Source organism: Bos indicus x Bos taurus, chromosome 25 (genome assembly GCF_003369695.1).
Source record: "Bos indicus x Bos taurus breed Angus x Brahman F1 hybrid chromosome 25, Bos_hybrid_MaternalHap_v2.0, whole genome shotgun sequence".
In the NCBI taxonomy this organism is placed as follows: domain Eukaryota; kingdom Metazoa; phylum Chordata; class Mammalia; order Artiodactyla; family Bovidae; genus Bos; species Bos indicus x Bos taurus.
The window spans coordinates 38,372,060-38,390,322 of record NC_040100.1 but is presented as its reverse complement, the minus strand read 5'-3'; the positions used below and the strand labels follow the sequence as shown (position 1 = coordinate 38,390,322).

Sequence of the window (18,263 nt, the reverse complement as noted above, 5' to 3'; positions counted from 1 at the left end):
CACAGATTCCTGGGTCCCCACTCTGATCCTTGCTGAATACAGAGTTGTGGGTAGGGGCCAGGAGTCTGCATTTTAACAACCTTTCTGGGTGGTTTCAGTGCACATTGACATGTTGGAACCACTGGTTCAGGGACTGTTAGTCCTTCACACAGGCATGTGGATTAGTTCCAGCAGACTGCCCCTTGTTCAAAAATCTGGGCTGACTGTAACCCCACACCCTCTTCCCTAAGGGACCAGGGAGCCCTTGGACCCTGGATCATTCTGGTATCTGGAGAAATGTGGGGATGGAGGTGTCCAGAGCCACTGGGAGGACATGGGAGGAGGGATTGGAGGAAGCCAGTGCAGGAGATGCAAGAGACGTGGGTTGATCCCTGGGTCAGGAAGACTTCCCTGGAGGAGAGCACAGCAATCCACTTCAGTATTCTTCCCTGGAAAATCCCATGGACAGAGGAAGCTGGCGGGCTAGAGTCCATAGAGTCGGACATGACTGAAGCAACTCAGCATGCACACACACTGTAGGCACAGAAACTTCTCCTGCACCCTACAAATTCTGGCTTCCATGCCCTGGAGCATCAGTTAAGTAGGCTAACCAATCATAGCATCCATTTCTCCCTCAAAATAATATTACCTGAGTTTCAAACAACTAACCTAAAATGATCTCGGGGAGGATGATGCTTCCATTCTGTGGCATGGCTCATTCCAAGTAATTGTACAAAGGGAATCTGCTCTGTAGTGGTTGGGTTATTCCCACCCTGACACTTAAAGGCAATCCAACCAGTGGCCGGGAACCACTCATCACCCAGGAGAGGTTTCCATTGCCCTGTAGGTTCCTCCTCCTTGCTGCTCAAGCCTTTTTACCCTGGTCAAAGGCCAATTCTGGAACGTGAGCAAAAGAAGACAGAGGAGAGGGGAAACTAGAAAACACGTGGCTGCCGGGAGCAGCCACCCTGGATTTACTTGAATTGCATTTTCTCTGCATTATACTCTGGGGCTTCCCAGTTGTCGCAGTTGTAAAGAATCCACCTGCCAATGCAGGAGACACAAGAGACACAGGTTCAATCCCTGGATTGGGAAGATCTCCTGGAGTAGGAAATGGCAACCTGCTCCAGTATTCTTGCCTGGAGACTCCTATGGGCAGAGGAGTCTGGCGGGCTACAGTCCATGGTGTCACAGAGTTGGACATGACTGAGCACACACACTCTCTGGAGACAATCGGGAGGACCTGGCTGGGAATACTGTGTGAAGGCAACAAACGCCGTTGTCTGTGCCTAGACTTCCAGAGCCTGCTGGTTTCACATGATGCTGCACAAGCGGAGTGTGTGGGGTGGTGGGGAGGATGGATGGCTGGGCTTGTGAGCCCTTGATCTCTCTCCGGACCTCAGTTTTCCTGTCTAAAGAACGAGCGGGGTTAATGGTTTCCAAGGGCCTTCCAGGCTCCATCATTCTGAGAGTCTGTCATCGCTGTCATTTCAGTGTCTGGCGAGGAAGGTAATTATGCAAGTGAAACAGGAAGTAGGATGAGCTCTTCTAGTGAATGGGATTCCTGCTGCTTGCTAATTACACTTTAATTAGGGTACAATGCAGACTCCCACACTGTATCAGTTACGGCAAGGTGTAGGTAAGTCACCCAGCTGAGTGTTTCAGGTCTGGGAGTGAACCCAGCTAGATTCAACTCCTTCACCTGGTTCTCAGGGACTGATGTGTATTTATTTCTCAAATATGGTTTAGGAAACCAGAGTTGAATTCTATCCCTTCTTTTCTCCCCTTCTCAGATATTTTCAACCAAGCACTGTGGTAGACTGTCTCATGGTATTTATACTCTAGGGGGCGGGAGAGAGTTAAAAATAGAATGTGTTCTGGGTGCTTCTAATACAGCTATTTTTTTTTTTTTCTTGAAATTCCTCTACTAATAGGCCCTGCTAACAGACATGTCTAGGTATACCGTGTTTGCCCCAAGTCTCCTCCCTTTGTTCAGCTGGTTGGCCAGAAACCCAATTCTCTCTTTCTTAAAATCTGAACCAAAAGACACAGTAACTAATCAGCTGGTGGTAGGCTCTGCTTTCTCCCACAATGAACCAGGAGTGAAAAGAGAAAGGTGGTCACAAGTGAGGGAAGCAGAGACAAGAAAGCCCACGGGGCAGATAAGAGAGCCCACAGGGCTTCTGAGAGCCAGAGGAGGAAGTTTGGTTTCTATAACTGCAGTTTCTATTCCCCAGTTGCCTCTAATTTGGTTCCCACGATCATGAGTTTGCCCATGAAGAGCCTTGCCTTGCCGTCCTTTTCCTTGTGCTAGCGTGAATGGATTTCTGTTTCTTACAGCTGTTACTTCCTGATGTGGTTGAGAGTAGGGCTGTGCCTCATTCATTTTGGTGTCTCCCTGGCACAAAGCATAGACCTTTGCCCATAGTAGGCATTCAACAAATGTTTGTTGGATTTAATTGAACAAATTCCCTCCCCCCTCTGCCCCAACAGTAGACGGCCAGTACTAACTGAACAAGTAGGAAGCAGACCTTGATTTAGTCCAAACTCAATTTGGGAAAAAAATTACTATAGTGGGATGAAAATAAGCCTATAAAGAATAGTTAAAATCATTAAATAAACCTATAAAATAAACCTTTAGTGGAATTAAAATAAAATGCATAACTTAATATATTCAATAAGAGCATCCCCCTGCCCCCAAGGGGCTTCCCAGTGGCACTAGCAGTGAAGAACCCTCCTGCCAATGCAGGAGACGTAAGAGACGTGAGCTCAATCCCTGGGTCAGGAAGATCCCCTGGAGGAGGGCATGGCAACCCCCTCCAGTATTCTTGCCTGGAGAATCCCCTGGACAGAGGGGACTGGCAGGCTACAGTTGCAAAGAGTCGGACACAACTGTAGGGATTCATCATACATTCATGCCCCCAAACATTTGCTCAATTCCTACCACAAATTTTCAGGTGCAACGGTAACTGTCTGCCAATAGATTATATGGGCACAGACACACTTTGTCATGCATTCATTTATTTAATGATATTTTAAGGACCTACTGGGCTTCCCTGGATAGCTCAGTTGGTAAAGAATCTGCCTGCAATGCAGGAGACCCCGGTTTGATTCCTGGGTAGGGGAGATCCCCTGGAGAAGGGATAGGCTACCCACTCCAGTATTCTTGGGCTTCCCTTGTGGCTCAGCTGGTAAAGAATCCGCCTGCAGTGTGGGAGACCTGGGTTGGGAAGATCCCTTGGGGAAGGGAAAGGCTACCCACTCCAGTGTTCTGGCCTGGAGAATTCCTTGGACTGTATAGTCCATGGGGTTGTATAGAGTCGGACACGACTGAGCAACTTTAATTTTAAGGACCTACTGTGTGTCAGTCGGTAATTCCTTTGAACCACCCTACCATATTAAGCTATAAACATATCTTCATTTTCCTCCCGATCTGTGGGGTCCAGTGCTTCTTTAAGTTCACATTCCCCAAACCAAAGAAGAAAGGTCTTGTTAACCAGCTGATATGGAATCAGTGAGGAAGAACAGCCTTTAAATGAAGTCAATCAACCACCTTAAATCAACTCAATGCTCCAGTCTGGAGCAGAGAAGCTCAGTCAGACCTACAGCCAAGACACTGGTGGATAAATAGCCCCCAGTGGGGCTCAAAACCACACTCAACCGAAGTCTACACACTCAGGGTGCCACATGGATGATCCATTGGACCTGTAATAAAATTGCTGGGGATGAGAACAGGTGGCTCAGTGTACCATTCAAAATTTAAAACCTCATCAACTCCTGCTACAGTCATGAGGCTTGACCCCAGCAGGGCACCTCACAGTGGGAGCCCTTTTCTGGATGGGGAAGTAAGACCTTAGCGTCCATTTTAGTAAACTTCTCTTTCTCATGTGTAAGTGCAGATGAAAAGTGCTGACTGCTTCTTTTTTGGCATTGCTTTTTAATTATGACCATCAATAAATCATTCTATCCCTGAACAGGACTTGAGAATGGCCCGAAGGCAGAGACACGACTCCTCAGGAACTAGGCCAGCAGAGAACAGCTTTCTCACTCCCCACCTCTTCCTTTAATCCTCTGTCAGAAACAGAAACATTCTCTCTTCAAGAAGCTGGCAGCGGACAGCCACACTTGCGTTCCGTCTGGGAACCCTGTTAGCACCCAGTTCTACCCTTGGCCTGCCTTACTGGCCACTGTCACAGAAATGGGATCTGTCCTCTGTTCTGCATTTTTTCCCAATTCATTTTCCCTTCTTACCGGTGCAATGGCCTGAACGGTCCCCCCACCCCTCCTCAAGGATACGTCCATATTCTTATTCTCAGAACCTATGAGTACTGCCTTATTTGGGAACAGGGTTTTTGCAGATGTAATTCAGTTCAGGATTTTGAGATGAGGAGATTCAAAAAACAGATCATGGCATCTGGTCCCATCACTTCATGGCAAATAGATACGTAAAAAGTGGAAAGAGTGGCAGATTTTTTTTTTTTTCTTGGGCTCCAAAGTCACTGTGGATAGTGAACTGCAGCCACAAAATTAAAAAGATGGGTGCTCCTTGAAAGGGAAGCTATGACAAACCTAGAAAGCATATTAAAAAACAGAGATATTACTTTGTCAATAAAGGTCTGTATAGTCAAATCTATGGTTTTTCCAGTAGTCATGTACAGATGGGAGAGTTGGACCATAAAGAAGGCTGAGCACCAAATAGTTGATGCTTTCAAATTGTGGTGCTGGAGAAGACTCTTGAGAGTCCCTTGGACAGCAAAGAGCTCAAGTCAATCCTAAAGGAAATCAACCCTGAATATTCATTGGAAGGACTGATGCTGAAGCTATAATACTTTGGCCACCTAATGGGAAGAGCTGACTCATTGGAAAAGACCCTGGTGCTGGGAAAGATTGAGGGCAGGAGGAGAAGGGGATGACAGAGGATGAGATGGTTGGAGGGCATCACTGATTCAATGGACTTGAGTTTGAGCAAACTCTGGGAGATAGCGAAGGACAGGGAAGACTGCATGGTACAGTCCATGGTGTTGAAAAGAGTTGGGCTTAGTGACTGAACAACAAAAACAATCTGCATAGGCTCTAAATGCAAAAGCAAGTGTCCTTATGAGAGGCAGAAGAGAAGAAGGCACAGATAGAAAAGGAGGAAGCAATGTGACCACAGAGGCAGAGACTGGAGTGATGTGGCCACACACCCAGGAATGCAGGCAGCCATTAGAAGTGGAAGAGGCGAGGAAGCCTTCTCCCTCAGAGCCTCTGGAGAGGGCCTGGCCCATTGGAACCCTGATTTTGGACTTCTGGCCTCCAGACTTTCTGTTGCTTTAAGCAACCCAGTTTACAGTACATTGTTAACAGCAGCTGCAGGAAACCAATACACCTGAGTCCTCAGTCTCAAGTGGTCCCAGCTTCCTCTCTCACTCAAGGCCTTGTGATCCTGAGCAGTCATTTTCTGCTTCACTGCTCTGGTGTTTTGGGTTAACCCTTCCTCTGTGTGATGCATGGATCTGTGGCACTGGCAGCACTGGGAGCTTGTTGTTGTGTAGTTGCTAAGTCATGTCTGACTCTTTGCGACCCCAGGGGCTGTAGCCTGCCAGGCTCCTCTGTCCATGGGATTTCCCAGGCAAGAATACTGGAGTGGGTTGCCATTTCCTTCTCCAGGGAGTCTTCTTGACCCAGGGATCGAAACTGTGTCTCCTGAATTGGCAGGCGTGTTCTTTACCCCTGAGCCACCTGGGGGGCAGATGATTCATACACACGTTCAAATTTGAGAAGCTCTAGTAGGATAAACTGTTTGGTGACAATCAGATCTTTTCTCTACCTGCAAGGATTCTAGTTTATTCACGTCAAATCTGTTAAATATGAAGTGGAAGTTTTGTAGATACAAACCAAACGCTTGGGATAGAATGGCACACCAATGTGTTATGCATGCAGTGACATGATGTCTGAAACTTGCTTTAAAAGATTCAAGGAAGGAAAGAAGGAAAGAGGAAATAAAGGGCCTTGGGTGGGGACAGTGACGGACAGGTGAGGTGAAATGTGGACACATTTTTGCAGCTCGGTGCTGGGTACACAGAGCTTCCTTGTGAAATGCTCTCTACTTTTTCTGCAAGTTGGAAATTGCCACAATGAAAAGTTAGGAAATGCCTTGTTTTCCCAGCCATCCTTTATGTTTAGTTTTTTTCCCCCATGAATCCCATTTTTATCCTCTTGTGGAAATGGCTGGTGTTGGAGGGACACCTTTTCTATTGCAGTCTGTGGTTTTCTTTGCTTTGCTTCTTCATGTTTGTGGGTTTTGTTGGCTTTCAGGACATTTTTGTCAGAGTGTTGTTTCCGGGGGAGCAGGATGGGAGCTGGTGAAGGTTTATGGCATCATCTGACTGGGTTTCCAACAACATCCGCTGGGCTTGTGTTGTTACCGGCAGCAGGAATTTGATTTCCTTTCTCTTTCCCTACCTCTCCCACCTCTTTCATTCAGTCTTTTTTGTCCACTGGCTACAGTGTCATGTACATGACCTTTGGGTCTCTGATTTACATGTGATTTGCATATTACACTTCTAGTTCAGGGGTTCTTAATTAGGGGGTGGTTTTACCTCCTAAGGAACATCAGGCACTAGGAGAGGGATGCTGCTGGTCTAGTGAGTAGAAGCCAGGGATGCTGCTACACCCTCTACAGTGCACAGGACAGGCCACGCCCCAAGACAAACAATGACCTAGCCTCACATATCAATAGCAGGACAATGAGAAACCCTGATCCAGTCTTAAAGATCATCCAAGCGGGGGCTTTCCTGGTGATCCAATGGTTAAGATTCTGCACTACCAATGCAGGGGGCCTGGGTTCGATCCCTGTGCAGATAACTACATGCCTCAGCAAAGATTTGGCACACCAAAAAAAAAAAAAAAAAAAGAAATCATCCAGGTGCCTTTGGCCACAATTTTTTGCTTTGTCTCATGAAGGAGAGATGGTCTCATGATTGACTGCAGTATCAATGAGGAATATTTACTCATAGGTTGATTTTGGGATAGACTGTGATTGCTCATTTGTGCAAGTGGTGCCCTGCACACCTCCAGGGGGCACCATCCATATGATATTAATGAAAACAACCCCCTCAAAATTGTGCAGCACAGAATTGACAAAGCTGTAAGTGGTTGCTCCAGTTTTGGGGTTGCCCTGGTGGTTCTGGAACTGAGATAGACTTTTTATTCTGGCCGCCAGAGGCCCTGAGAATGCTGTCAAGTGTCCTTTCAAGAAAAGAGGAAATGTGGGACTGTGAGGACCTCACTTGCTTTATTTTAGACCTTCATTCCCTGGTGGTTCAGACGGTAAAGAATCTGCCTGCAATGCAGGTGACCTGGGTGCAGTCCTTGGGTCAGGAAGACCCCCTGGAGGAGGGAATAGAGTCTGGCAGGCTAATGTCTATGGGGTCGCAAGAGTTGTACTTGAGAGACTAACACTTTCACTTTTTCACTTTCATCTCATTATAGAGCATCTTCTTTCGCCCCCGGGCTGTATCCATTTGACTAGATCTAAAATTGTCAGATTACAGTATTGTGGCTTTCATCTGAAATGTGGTGGTGTTAGCTTCTTATTTTCAGTCAGTTCCTTGGGGGAGGAAGTACATGCTGCCATAAGACTTCCTATCCACCCACTATTTGCTTGGCGGGATTTCCTTAGTTTCAGCAGCATAACTTAATCTTGCTGGTCCTCAATCACTTTGCAATAAAAACTGAGATTGCAGAAAATGTTCATTGTCATTACCAGTGATGGAGCAGTAAGTACAGGCTTCTGGAGGAGAGAGAGGGAATTGTGTGATTTAAACTAGCGGAATGAGCTGCTCGCCCCCAGAGAATGGCTTTTCGTTTCAGCAAGGTCTGAGGGAAACTATGACAGAGTTCAGGGACACAGAGGGACAGCTGGGAGGTGTGGTCACTGAATCCACTGGGCACTCCTGCCCTGTGGACAGACCCATGGACGGAGTTGGGATTTCTTGGGACTCGGTCTTGGCTCACTGAGTGCACCCCCACATCCCCACACCATGGGGCCCAGGCTGGGTGGTAGATCCCTGAGGTTCATGCTAGTCCTACTTCTGTTGCTTCTCCCTCTGGTGACAGTCCATGACTTTCCACCTGGGACCCATTAGTCCCCCATGGGTGACATGGTTTGTGTCAGGCTTGCCATTCCCCACCCTGACCTGGGTGTGGGCACGTGATTAGCATCATTCCATTCCCCTGGCCACAGAGATTGGTTCTGAGAAGCAAACTGGTGCAAGGGGAGTCAGTCTTGGGAATATGGGTTTGAACTGTGCTCCCCAAAAAAGATATTTTGGGGTCCTAAACCCCAGAGCTTCAGAATATGACGTTATTTGGAAACGGTCATTGCAGAGGTGAGGTTATTAGAGAGGAAGGTGTGCCCCTAATCCAAGTGGCTGATGTCCTAATAAGACAGCCACGTGAAGACAGAGACATAGGAAGAACTCCATGGGCTGGACAGAGGACTGGAGGGGTGTACCTACAAGTCAAGGAATGCCAAAGATCATGGGCAAACCACGAGAAGCTTGGAGGAGACAAAGGATTCCTACAGCTTTCAGAGAGTATCGCTCTTGTTCATTGTTTGGCTGCTAAGTTGTGTCTGACTCTTTGCAACCCTATGGGCTACAGCATGCCTGTCCTTCACTATCACCCAGTTTGCTCAAATTCATGTTCATTGAGTTGGTGATGCTATATCTAACCACCTCATCCTCTACCGTCCCCCTTCTGTTTTTGCCTTCAACCTTTCCCAGCATCAGGGTCATTCCCAGTGAGTTGGCTCTTTGCATCAGGTGGCCAAAATATTAGAGCTTCAGCTCAGCATCAGTCCTTCCAATCAATATCCAGGGTTGATTTCCTTTAGGATGGACTGGTTTGATCTCCTAGCAGACCAAGGGACTCTCAAGAGTCTTCTCCAGCACCATAGTTTGAAAGCATCAATTCTTTGGCTCTCAGTCTTCTTTATGGTCCAACTCTCATATATGTACAAGACTACTGGAAAAAAACCATAGCTTTATTGTTCTACTGACTCCTTGATTTCAAACTTCTGGCTTCTAGAGCCACGAAACAATGAATTTCTGTTGTTTTAAGCCCCATGATTTGGTGGTGCTTTGTTATGACGGCCCTAGGAGATTAGTATATGTACTTTCAAATTAGCAGTCTTCCTCCTTCTCCTTCTTCAGAATCATCATCGTTATCATCACCTTTGTTTAAGCAACAGAGGGGGTCTCCTATGGATGTGGAGACTGTGATGTGGGGTAGTCCAGCCTCCATGGTCAGTCAGTGTGCCCTCTGGCATTAGGGATTAGACCGTAATTCTGGGGCTTTCTGGGGCTCCATGCTGGGGCACCATCCCCTATTACCTGTCACCTTTCCACAAAGACCGATGCTCCCCCCTGGTTGTCTGAGCCCCAACCATGACCTACTCATGATAGGCAGAATTAAGATGGCCTCAGGATTGATGCTCCGGATATACACGTTTGTAGAATTCCCTTCCCTTGCTCATGGGTGGGACCTGTGCCTGGCTTCTAACCAGTGGACATGGAAAAGTTGAAGAGATTTTGCAGAGATAACTAAGAGCCCTAACCAGTTGACTCTGAGTTAATCCAGAGGTGATTATCCTTGCTGGGCCTGACCTCAGCAGGTGCGCTTTTAGCAGAGAGTCTGGAGGAGATCCTCTCCTACTGGCCTTGAAGGAGCAAGCTGCCTGGGTTCTGCAGCTGCGGGGAAAGGAAGTCTTCTAACAATTACATAACCTTGGGAGAGGACCCAGAGCCTCAGATGAGACCACCCCAGCCGGCACCTTCACTGCAGCCTCGTGAGATTCTGAGCAGAGGACTAAAGTCAGCCATGCTCAGAGTCCTGACCATGGGGCCTGAGAGAGAATAAATGGGTGTTGTCCTAAGCTGCTAAGTTTGTGTGGCTATTATGCAGCCATAGAAAATGAATGTGCCATTCCATTTAAAGGAACAGTCAGGTGCTGTGGCCAAGACCCCTGGGTGTGTGTGTGTGTGTGTGTGTGTGTATGTGTTCAGGGAGGTGGGGGATGATGAAAGGAGCAGGGTGGAACCAGGTGGGAAGAACAAAACTACCTTGGAGGAAGTAACAGCCCTTCCGATGAGAGAGGGAAGCAGCTTGATCAACATGCAGCCCTGCCCAGTGCCCGGCCCTGCGGGGCTGGAGGGAGAACATTACCCAGGTCCTAGGAGCCTCCATCCTGCCCAGAAGTCCCACTTGCAGGCAGTGCTGGCGGCAAATACTTGGAGGAAAAACACATGCTTTGTAAGGATGCAAAGATCTTCTGACATGGAATGATGATGAAGTGGGATATTTTAAATTAATAGCCAGCTTTGTTTTTAAAATCCTCTCTCCTGGGGCTTGCCTGGTGGTCCAGTGGCTAAGGCTCCATGCTCCCAGCTCAGGGGGCCTGAGTTCAATCCCTGGTTAGGAAACTAGGTCCCACATGCCGCATCCAAGAGTTTGCATGCTGCCACAAAAGATCCTGCATGCCGCAGTGTCAAAGATCCCACATGCTGCAACTGAGACCCGACGCAGTCAAATAAATATTAAAAAAAAAAAACAAACTTCTCTCCTTTAGTCTTTCCATCATTCAAGCAGTCAGGATTTCTGTTTTCATTTCCCGAGGAAAGGATCCCATGGGGGAAAGTGGAGAAATCAGAGACTCCTTTTGGCTTTGGGGTTTACATACTAAGCCTCTTTTGGGAGCCATGGAGGAGTTGGGGTGTAGAAAAAGGCTTCAGGGGGACACACGGGAGTAAGAACAAATCTCTCCTGTTTGATTCCCTGAGAAAGGAAGCCCAGAGGCAGAAGGATCGCCAAGGAAGGGGCTCCTTGTCCTTGACTCTGGTGGAGTTCCAGCGAGAAGGAAGCGAAACCTCCCAAAAGATGTGTGGAGTTTGGGAGCAGAGTGGGCAGGAGCCTGGGACTGTGGGTCAAGCCCTGCAAAGAGGGCCAGACTCTGGAGACACGTTAGTGGGAAGCTGGCCATCTTCTGCCCTGCCCGGCTCCACAGGGATGCTCCAACAGTATTCGTTAGTTGATAGGATGAATACAGTCCTAACAAACTCTCCAGGAAGACTTTCTTCACCAGCATCAGGACAACTGATGAGGGATCCTAGGTCTGGGATGAGGGCCCAGATACCACACACCTGACAGCCCCTAGGCACAAGAAGGCCCTGCTGCTCAGACTTCTGACCTCATCAGGCAAGTCAGCTACGTCTCAGGCCTGGGCCACGGCCTTTCCCTGCTGCACGCTCCTTGCCTGGGACCGCCTGGTCCCTAATCTCCTAGCCTCTGTCTGGGAAGCTTGAAGGAGTGGTTGCTTGCCTTTTTGGGCTCCGTGAGCTCCTGTGGGAGCAGCTGCCGGTGCAGCTGAGCTGAGCAGCAGGACAGCAGCGTTGTCTCCTCACCCTTCTCTTGACTTAACTGGCCCTGAGGTGTTCGTAAGAACATCATACTTTGTGTCAGGCCTACCCCCTGGAATCTGAAGAGGTCTTTGGGTGCTGGCAACACCAATTTTTATCCATTATTTTTTTCTATTACAGATGATCCTTTTCCACGTAGGAGTCAGACAGAGGTCGGCTTGAGCCCAGCTCACTAAGACAGATGCTGGTGCTTTTGCTGGGTCCAGGGTGGCCTCTGTGTCGTTAACACAACATATTCAGGATGTCTCCCTGCTGCCTGGGAGCTCTGAGGATGTGCAACATTCAAAGGTGTTTGGGATGACTACTTAATTAGAAGGAAGAACACCAAATGGCTGTAGGCATGCTAAAAGTAGGGAGACCGTGCTAAAGTGTCTGGGACCATCCAGGGCTGAGTTCAAGTCCTGCTTTGCCTCTCAGCAGAAGGTCTGCTGTGGGACCTCAGGAAAGATTTGTATGTTCATGGGCCTCGGATATCTCACCTGTTCTGACTTTTTATCACTGCTATGAGAATTGAAGGATATGGTGACTGTGGTACTTCCTGAGCATTTTTGTAAGCCAGGTTGTGGTTCAGTCACTTAAAACAGGGGTTTCAGCTGAGGGCCAGTTTGTCCCCCGGGGGTGCTGGGCAATGTCTGAGACATTCTTGGTTGTCACAATGTGAGGAAGAGACACTCCTGGCACCTAGATGATGGAGACCAGGGATCTGCCCGACATCCCACACTGCACAGGACAGTCCCCACCACAGAGGACTGTCTGGTCCCAAACGCCAACAGTGCTGAGGCTGCAAAACCTGTTTTAAGGCAGTGACTTGTTCACCACCTCAATACATGGCAGGTTGGTTATAAATAAGAAGGATAGAAGAACATGCTTTTTTCTATAAAGTGGTGAATTTATGTATATAGGCCCTTTATAGACCTATAGTACTTTATAGGCAATACATACACATGGTCCAAGATCTAAAAGGTACACAGAATGTACAATCCAAAGTCTCCCTTCCACTCTGTCCCCTTCCTGGAGGAATCAGTGATACCAGTTCCTTGTTTATTTCTTTAGAGGTTCTCTGTGCATCTATAAGCAACTATATGCACATATACCCACACGTATGTGCACAAATACGCGTGCTACACATATTCTTTGCATCTTGCTTTTGTCACTTAATCCTTCTTGGAGATAACTTCCTACCAGACACAAAAAGCTTCCTCAGTTCTTCTTAGTTAAAAAAAAAATTAAAAGAAAAGTATTTTTGGCTGTGCTGCACAGCCTGTGGGATACTTAGTTCCCCGACCAGGGATTGAACCTGTGCCCCTTGCAGTGGAAGTACAGAGTCCCAGCCACTGGACTGCTGGGGAAACCCCTCTCAGTTTTTCTTTTAAAGGTGACAGAGTATGCCATTCTATGCATGTCCAGTATTTTATTTAGCTACTCCCCTCTGATGGATAGGTTGTTTCTATTTTCTTTCACTGTTGCAAACTAATGTAATAAATAACTTTGTATGTGTATCATTTTCCACCAAGCAAATTATAATGGTAGGATAGAGTCCTAGAAGTGGAACTGCCAAATAAGAAAGTGTGTGTGTTTGTAATGTATGAGATGCTGCTGAATTACCCTCCATTGAAGCTGTAAGGCTTCCATTTCCTGCTGGCAGTAGTGTTGGGGTGATTTTGTAATTTAAAAAAATTTGCTCTCACCTTGTGTATCATCTCATCAAAAGCCTTCTTGGGATCAGTAAAAGGTGAGCATCCCTTACAATATTTTGTGCCCCTTGTATTCTCAGCGCTCAAGGACCCAGAATCTGCCCACAGGAGATCTTTAAGTGTTATGAAGTTAATGCCGCTGGGGAGTAGAGAAAAGTGCTCTTTTGTTCCTGCTTCCTGGTGCTAATGGTTCCCAAATGACTTGTGTTTGGAAGAGTTTACATGTAGTAAAATCCGTCTCAGCAAATCTCCCTCTGAGTGGTTGCTCAGCTTTATTTTTCGAGTTTCTGATTCAAGGGTCCCTTTGAGAGTTGGGTGGAAGTCCCAGCCAAAAGGCACCAGCAGTTTGCCCATCATGTCAGAGGTTCCCAGAGCTGCGCTTGGACCCCAGCAAGTGGTTCTCTGGGTGTGTGTGTGTTGAGGTCACATTACTAGCACCCCTCCCTGCCCAGCGAGAGGGGTCTGCCGATTCCCAGTTCAGAACGAGCAGAACCAGTTCTGTGTGTCCAGGGCCACCCTGGTTCCTAGTCTGGCTTCTCCCTTCCCACTTTCTGACCAAGTGGCTGGTCAGTTTTACTCAGCCTTGTGGAGTTGTTGTTTTCTCACCTGTGGATCGGGGACAACACTTGCTTGCAGTGTTGTCCTGGAGATACCCAAGGCAAAGCCTGTGGCACAGAGCCTGACATCAGGCTCAATTTGAAACGGAAGCCACTGTGAGTCTAATTACAGGGGAGCCCTTCGCATCCGGACTGCCTCCTCCTCTGCCTCTCGTTTAGACTGGAATCTCTTTGCTTAGTGGCAACTGGCATTCTGGATCCATCACGTTCCTTCTTGTCACAGAGACCTCATACATGCTGTTCCCTCTGCCTGGAACACTTTTCCTTCCTCTGGATTCCCGAGGTCTCTTTCTTTTTATTTACTTATGTTTGGCTGTGGTGAGTCTTCATTGCTACGCAGGCTTCTCATAGTGGTGGCTTTCCTTGCTGTGGCGCACGGGCTCTAGAGCACACGGGCTTCGGTAGTTGCAGCACGTGGGCTCAGGAGTTGCGGCCCCCTGACTCTAGAGCACAGGCTCAGTAGTTGTGGTGCACGGGCTTAGTTGCTCTGCGGCCTGGGGGAATCTTCCTGGACCCGGGATTGAACCCATGTCTCCTGCATTGGCCAGCAAACTTTTTACCACTGAGCCACCAGGGAAGCACGCGGGATCTTTGATCTTCCTTGCAGCATGCGGGATCTTTAATTGCGGCATACAAACTCTTGGTCGCAGAATGTGGGATCTAGTTCCCTGACGAGGGATCGAAGCCAGGCCTTTTGCATTGGGAGCATTGAGTCTTAACCACCGGACAACCAGAAAAGTCCAACCTCTCCTTCACTGGCAGCTCAACTGCCGTCTTCCTCCAGGAGCCCTTCCCTGTCTCTCTGATTTCCAGTCCATTTGCCCTTGCTGTCTTCTCCCAGAGAGGCTGTCCTCTTCCGTCTTGGTGCCTCTCTGGCTTGCAGTGACATCTATTCATGTGTTTACTTCTCTGAAGTCTGTCTCTCCCAGTGACCTGCATGCTCCAGGTGAGCTGGAGGGGCCAGCTTGGGCAAGACCCCGAGGCAAGTGGGGGCTGGTTGGAGGCATGTGCAGGGGGCTTTTGTGATCTGGAGGGAAGCTTGTGAGAGGAAGAGAGATGAGAGAGGCTCAGAGTGAGTGGGTCAGGGGCCAGGCTGTGTGGACCTTCTGGGTCATTGAAAGACAAGATTTAACTTCTCTTCAAAGATCGTACATGTCCCTCCAGTGCACCAGCATTAAGCAGGGGAGCTACCTGATCTAACTGATTACTTTAGGCTTTAATATTTTATTATTCTCAATAAAAACCTTTTAATGATTTACTGTATACAAGATCACCGGCCATGATATGAAAGGCAGGGTGGAGGGCAGGGTGGGCCTAGGGCATCAGAGAGATGCCTTTGGAGGCTGCCGCTGTGGCCCCCATCCTGTCTGCAGGCCATGGGTTCTAGAGACAACCCTGTGCATGCCCGAGCACGCTTAAGCTAGCACTTCTTCCAGGGAAGTGATCCCAGGTCGTGTGGGCTGCCTCAGTCTCCCCAGAGGTGCCAGAGAAGAACTCTCTGTTTCAGGGAACGGAGAAGAACTCTCTGTTTCAGGGAACGGTGGACGCCAGGCTTCTGCCGGCACAGTGGCCTGGCTGCGGGGCAGAGCTTACCCGAGATGGTGGTGAAGTGGGATGGGGAGGTCATGGTCACGAAGGGTGGCGTGAGGTACTTGGCCTTGACGCCCTCCTGGGCCAGGCGGTCCATGTTGGGGGTGTCCACGTCCTGGTCGTAGTCCCAGCGGAAGCCGTCGAAGGAGATGAGCAGCAGCTTGCGGAAGCTCTTCGTCCCGGGGACGGGATGGCCACCGGCCCAGCCCAGCAGGACGGGCAGCAGCAGCAGCGCGAGGGCCCGGGGCCCTGTCATGTCTCAGCGCCTCCCACGCTCTCACCGCTGGGGTCACAGCCTGCTCCCGTTTTCTCCCTTGTTTTATCTGCAGTTGAGCAAAGTCCACGTTGATAATTCTGCCTCAGCTCTATTGTGGACCAGAACACCTGGAGCCTAATGAGATGGCACACGTCTGACATGATGGGAGAGCTCTGGAGGCGGGTGGTGGTGGTGCAACACTGATGCGCTTAATGCTGCGGCCCCGTGTACTCTAAAATGGTGAAAACATGCTCAGGATTATGTGCATCTTACTATGATATAAAAAGGCAAACCACGTGAAATGTTTTGGACTTGTACAAATTCCACTGTTGTGAACATCTGGAGAACAAATGAGGTTGGTGCTTTCCTTTACTCGATATAGCCTGTTTTTATAGGGAGAACAAATTACTGTTCGTTATGAAAACAGCCACTGTGGATTGCATGCTCATGAGGTCTGGGAACTGTACATACATCATCTGTTCTATCCCATTTAATTTTTTTTGAAATTCTAGAAAGGTTATTAAGTTGAACATTCCCCATAAGAATTAAAAAAAATCACTGTGGTCCAATACACATAAGATAAAATTTACCATTTTAATCACTTGAAAGCGGACAGTCTCAGCGACATTTAGTACATTCGCAGGGCTGACATTTAGTACATTCACATTCACCGCTCTCTGGCTTCAGGCTGTTTTCACCCATGCACGTTCGCAGTCTCTTCTCATTCCTCCCTTCCCCTAGTCCCCAGCAATCACTAATCTGCTTTCTGTCTGTTTGGATTTTTTTTTTTTATATTCATTTATTTGGCTGCACCAGGTCTTAGTTGCAGCATGTGGGATCTAGTTCCCTGACCAGGGATCGAACCTGGGCCCCCTGCACTGGGAGCTGAGAGTCTTAACCACTGGGCCAGCACGGAAGTCCTGTCTGTTTGGATTGACTTATTCTGGGCGTTTCATATAAGTGGAGTCGTACAGCATCTGAGCTTCTGTGTCTGGCTTCTTTTGCCGAGCACCGTGTTTTCAAGGTTCTTTAGTGGTGCCGTGGCATGTGTCAGTACTTCACTCCATTTTATGGCTGAATAATATTCCACTGTATGGATGTTCCACATTTTATACATCCGTTCACCAGCTGATGGGCATTTGGCTTGCTTCCACGCTTTGGCTGTCGTGAACAGTGTTGCTGTGAACATTTGCATATGAGCTTTTGTTTGAATACTCCCCACTTTCAATTTAATTTTTACAACATATCTAAGAGGCAGTTTTTACTTTGTAGCTGAATAAGCAGCTCAGAGAGGCTGTAGAACCTCTCCAAGGCCACCCAGCAGAAGTGAGGCTGTGGCTGTCGTTTTAATACTTGGCTACATGTTTGGTGCACACAGGAATATAAAATTCCCCAAGGGAACAAATGGCTGTGAACAGGCTTAAGCATCTATCCCTCCACCCCACATTTATCGAGCACATTCTCTGTGCTATGGGCTTCTCCGGTGACTCAGTGATAGGGAATCTGCCTGCCAATGCAGGAGGTACAGAAGACGTGGGCTCAATCCCTGGGTCAGGAAGATCCCCTGGAGCAGGAAATGACAACCCACTCCAGTATTCTTGTCTGGAAAATCCCATGGACAGAGAAGCCTGGCAGGCTACAGTCCATAGGGTCGCAAAGAGTCGGACACAACTTAGTGACTGAGAACGCATGCGATATATGCTAGGTGCCAGATACACACAAGCTTAGATGCAGAGTTTGCCTGTGTGGCTCAGAGTCCAGGGAACAGGCAGACAAATAAAGGGGAATCCTGCCACAGGTGCACATTGGAGGTGATGTGGGAGCACAGGGAGAGGGTCCTCACCTGGGGAAGCCAGACAGAGAAGGGTTCCCGGGAGGAGGTGGCGCTAGACTTGGGTTTCGCAGGCTGGGAGGAATTAGCCTGTTGGTAACATCTAACTTGGGGTGCTCATCTGGATGCGACAACCGTCTCCTAACAGACCTGCCTGTGGCCGCTTTCTACAAGTACATGGATGACATTTACCTTTTCTGCTTTGAAGGATCTGTGAGTTGTATAAAGCTGTCATCAGTGGACTTTCCAGTGACAGGAGGTGACAGTCTGCCCAGGTTTTCGGGTGAAGTTTTCAGGTTTTTGTCTTGATGTGGGTGGACTGCAGGCAGAGTATCAGACCCAGATGAGGTGACCTGTTTCCCTCTTCCTGAAACTGCCTGAGAATTTTGATCCAGGTATTTGCTTAGGTTGAGTTTTTGGGGTGAGGAGGTGGAGCATCAGGAGAGCTCCACTCTGTATTTGCATAACTTGGCCTCTCTTATTAATTACCATGGTGTTTTGCTCTAGGATGGAATTTTGTAGAATTTTGTGATGAGTGTGCAGCGAAGCAGTTGAGGGTGTTTTGCAGCCTGCAGGCTGGGCTCACAGCTCTGCTCTGGGCTTACATTTTACACTTGGGGAAAATCTTATAACCTCTCTGTGCCTCTCTTCCCTTCTCCGTACAAAAGGAATAATGATATATTTCCTGAAGTCATGAGGCGCTGGTGAAATGATGTATGTTGACATGAATGTTTACTGCTCATGGAATATCCACCTGCCCCCACCCCCACCCCTGCCACTCCCCATCCCCCTTGTAATCATGGCCCTTGTGTTTTGAGTGGAAGCCACATGTATGAC

The 18,263-nt window shown here is 48.3% G+C and overlaps 1 protein-coding gene across 1 annotated transcript in view; it reads right to left on the bottom strand.

Annotated features, from left to right (window-relative positions):
* Positions 1–15,595, bottom strand: part of LOC113883391 (ectonucleotide pyrophosphatase/phosphodiesterase family member 7-like) — a 38,132-nt gene extending 22,537 nt beyond the window's left edge. Inside the window, exon 1 of the mRNA XM_027527061.1 lies at positions 15,343–15,595. Coding sequence (XP_027382862.1) covers positions 15,343–15,595 — 253 coding nt within the window. The remainder of the gene's footprint in view (positions 1–15,342) is intronic.
* Positions 15,596–18,263: the final 2,668 nt, after the last annotated feature.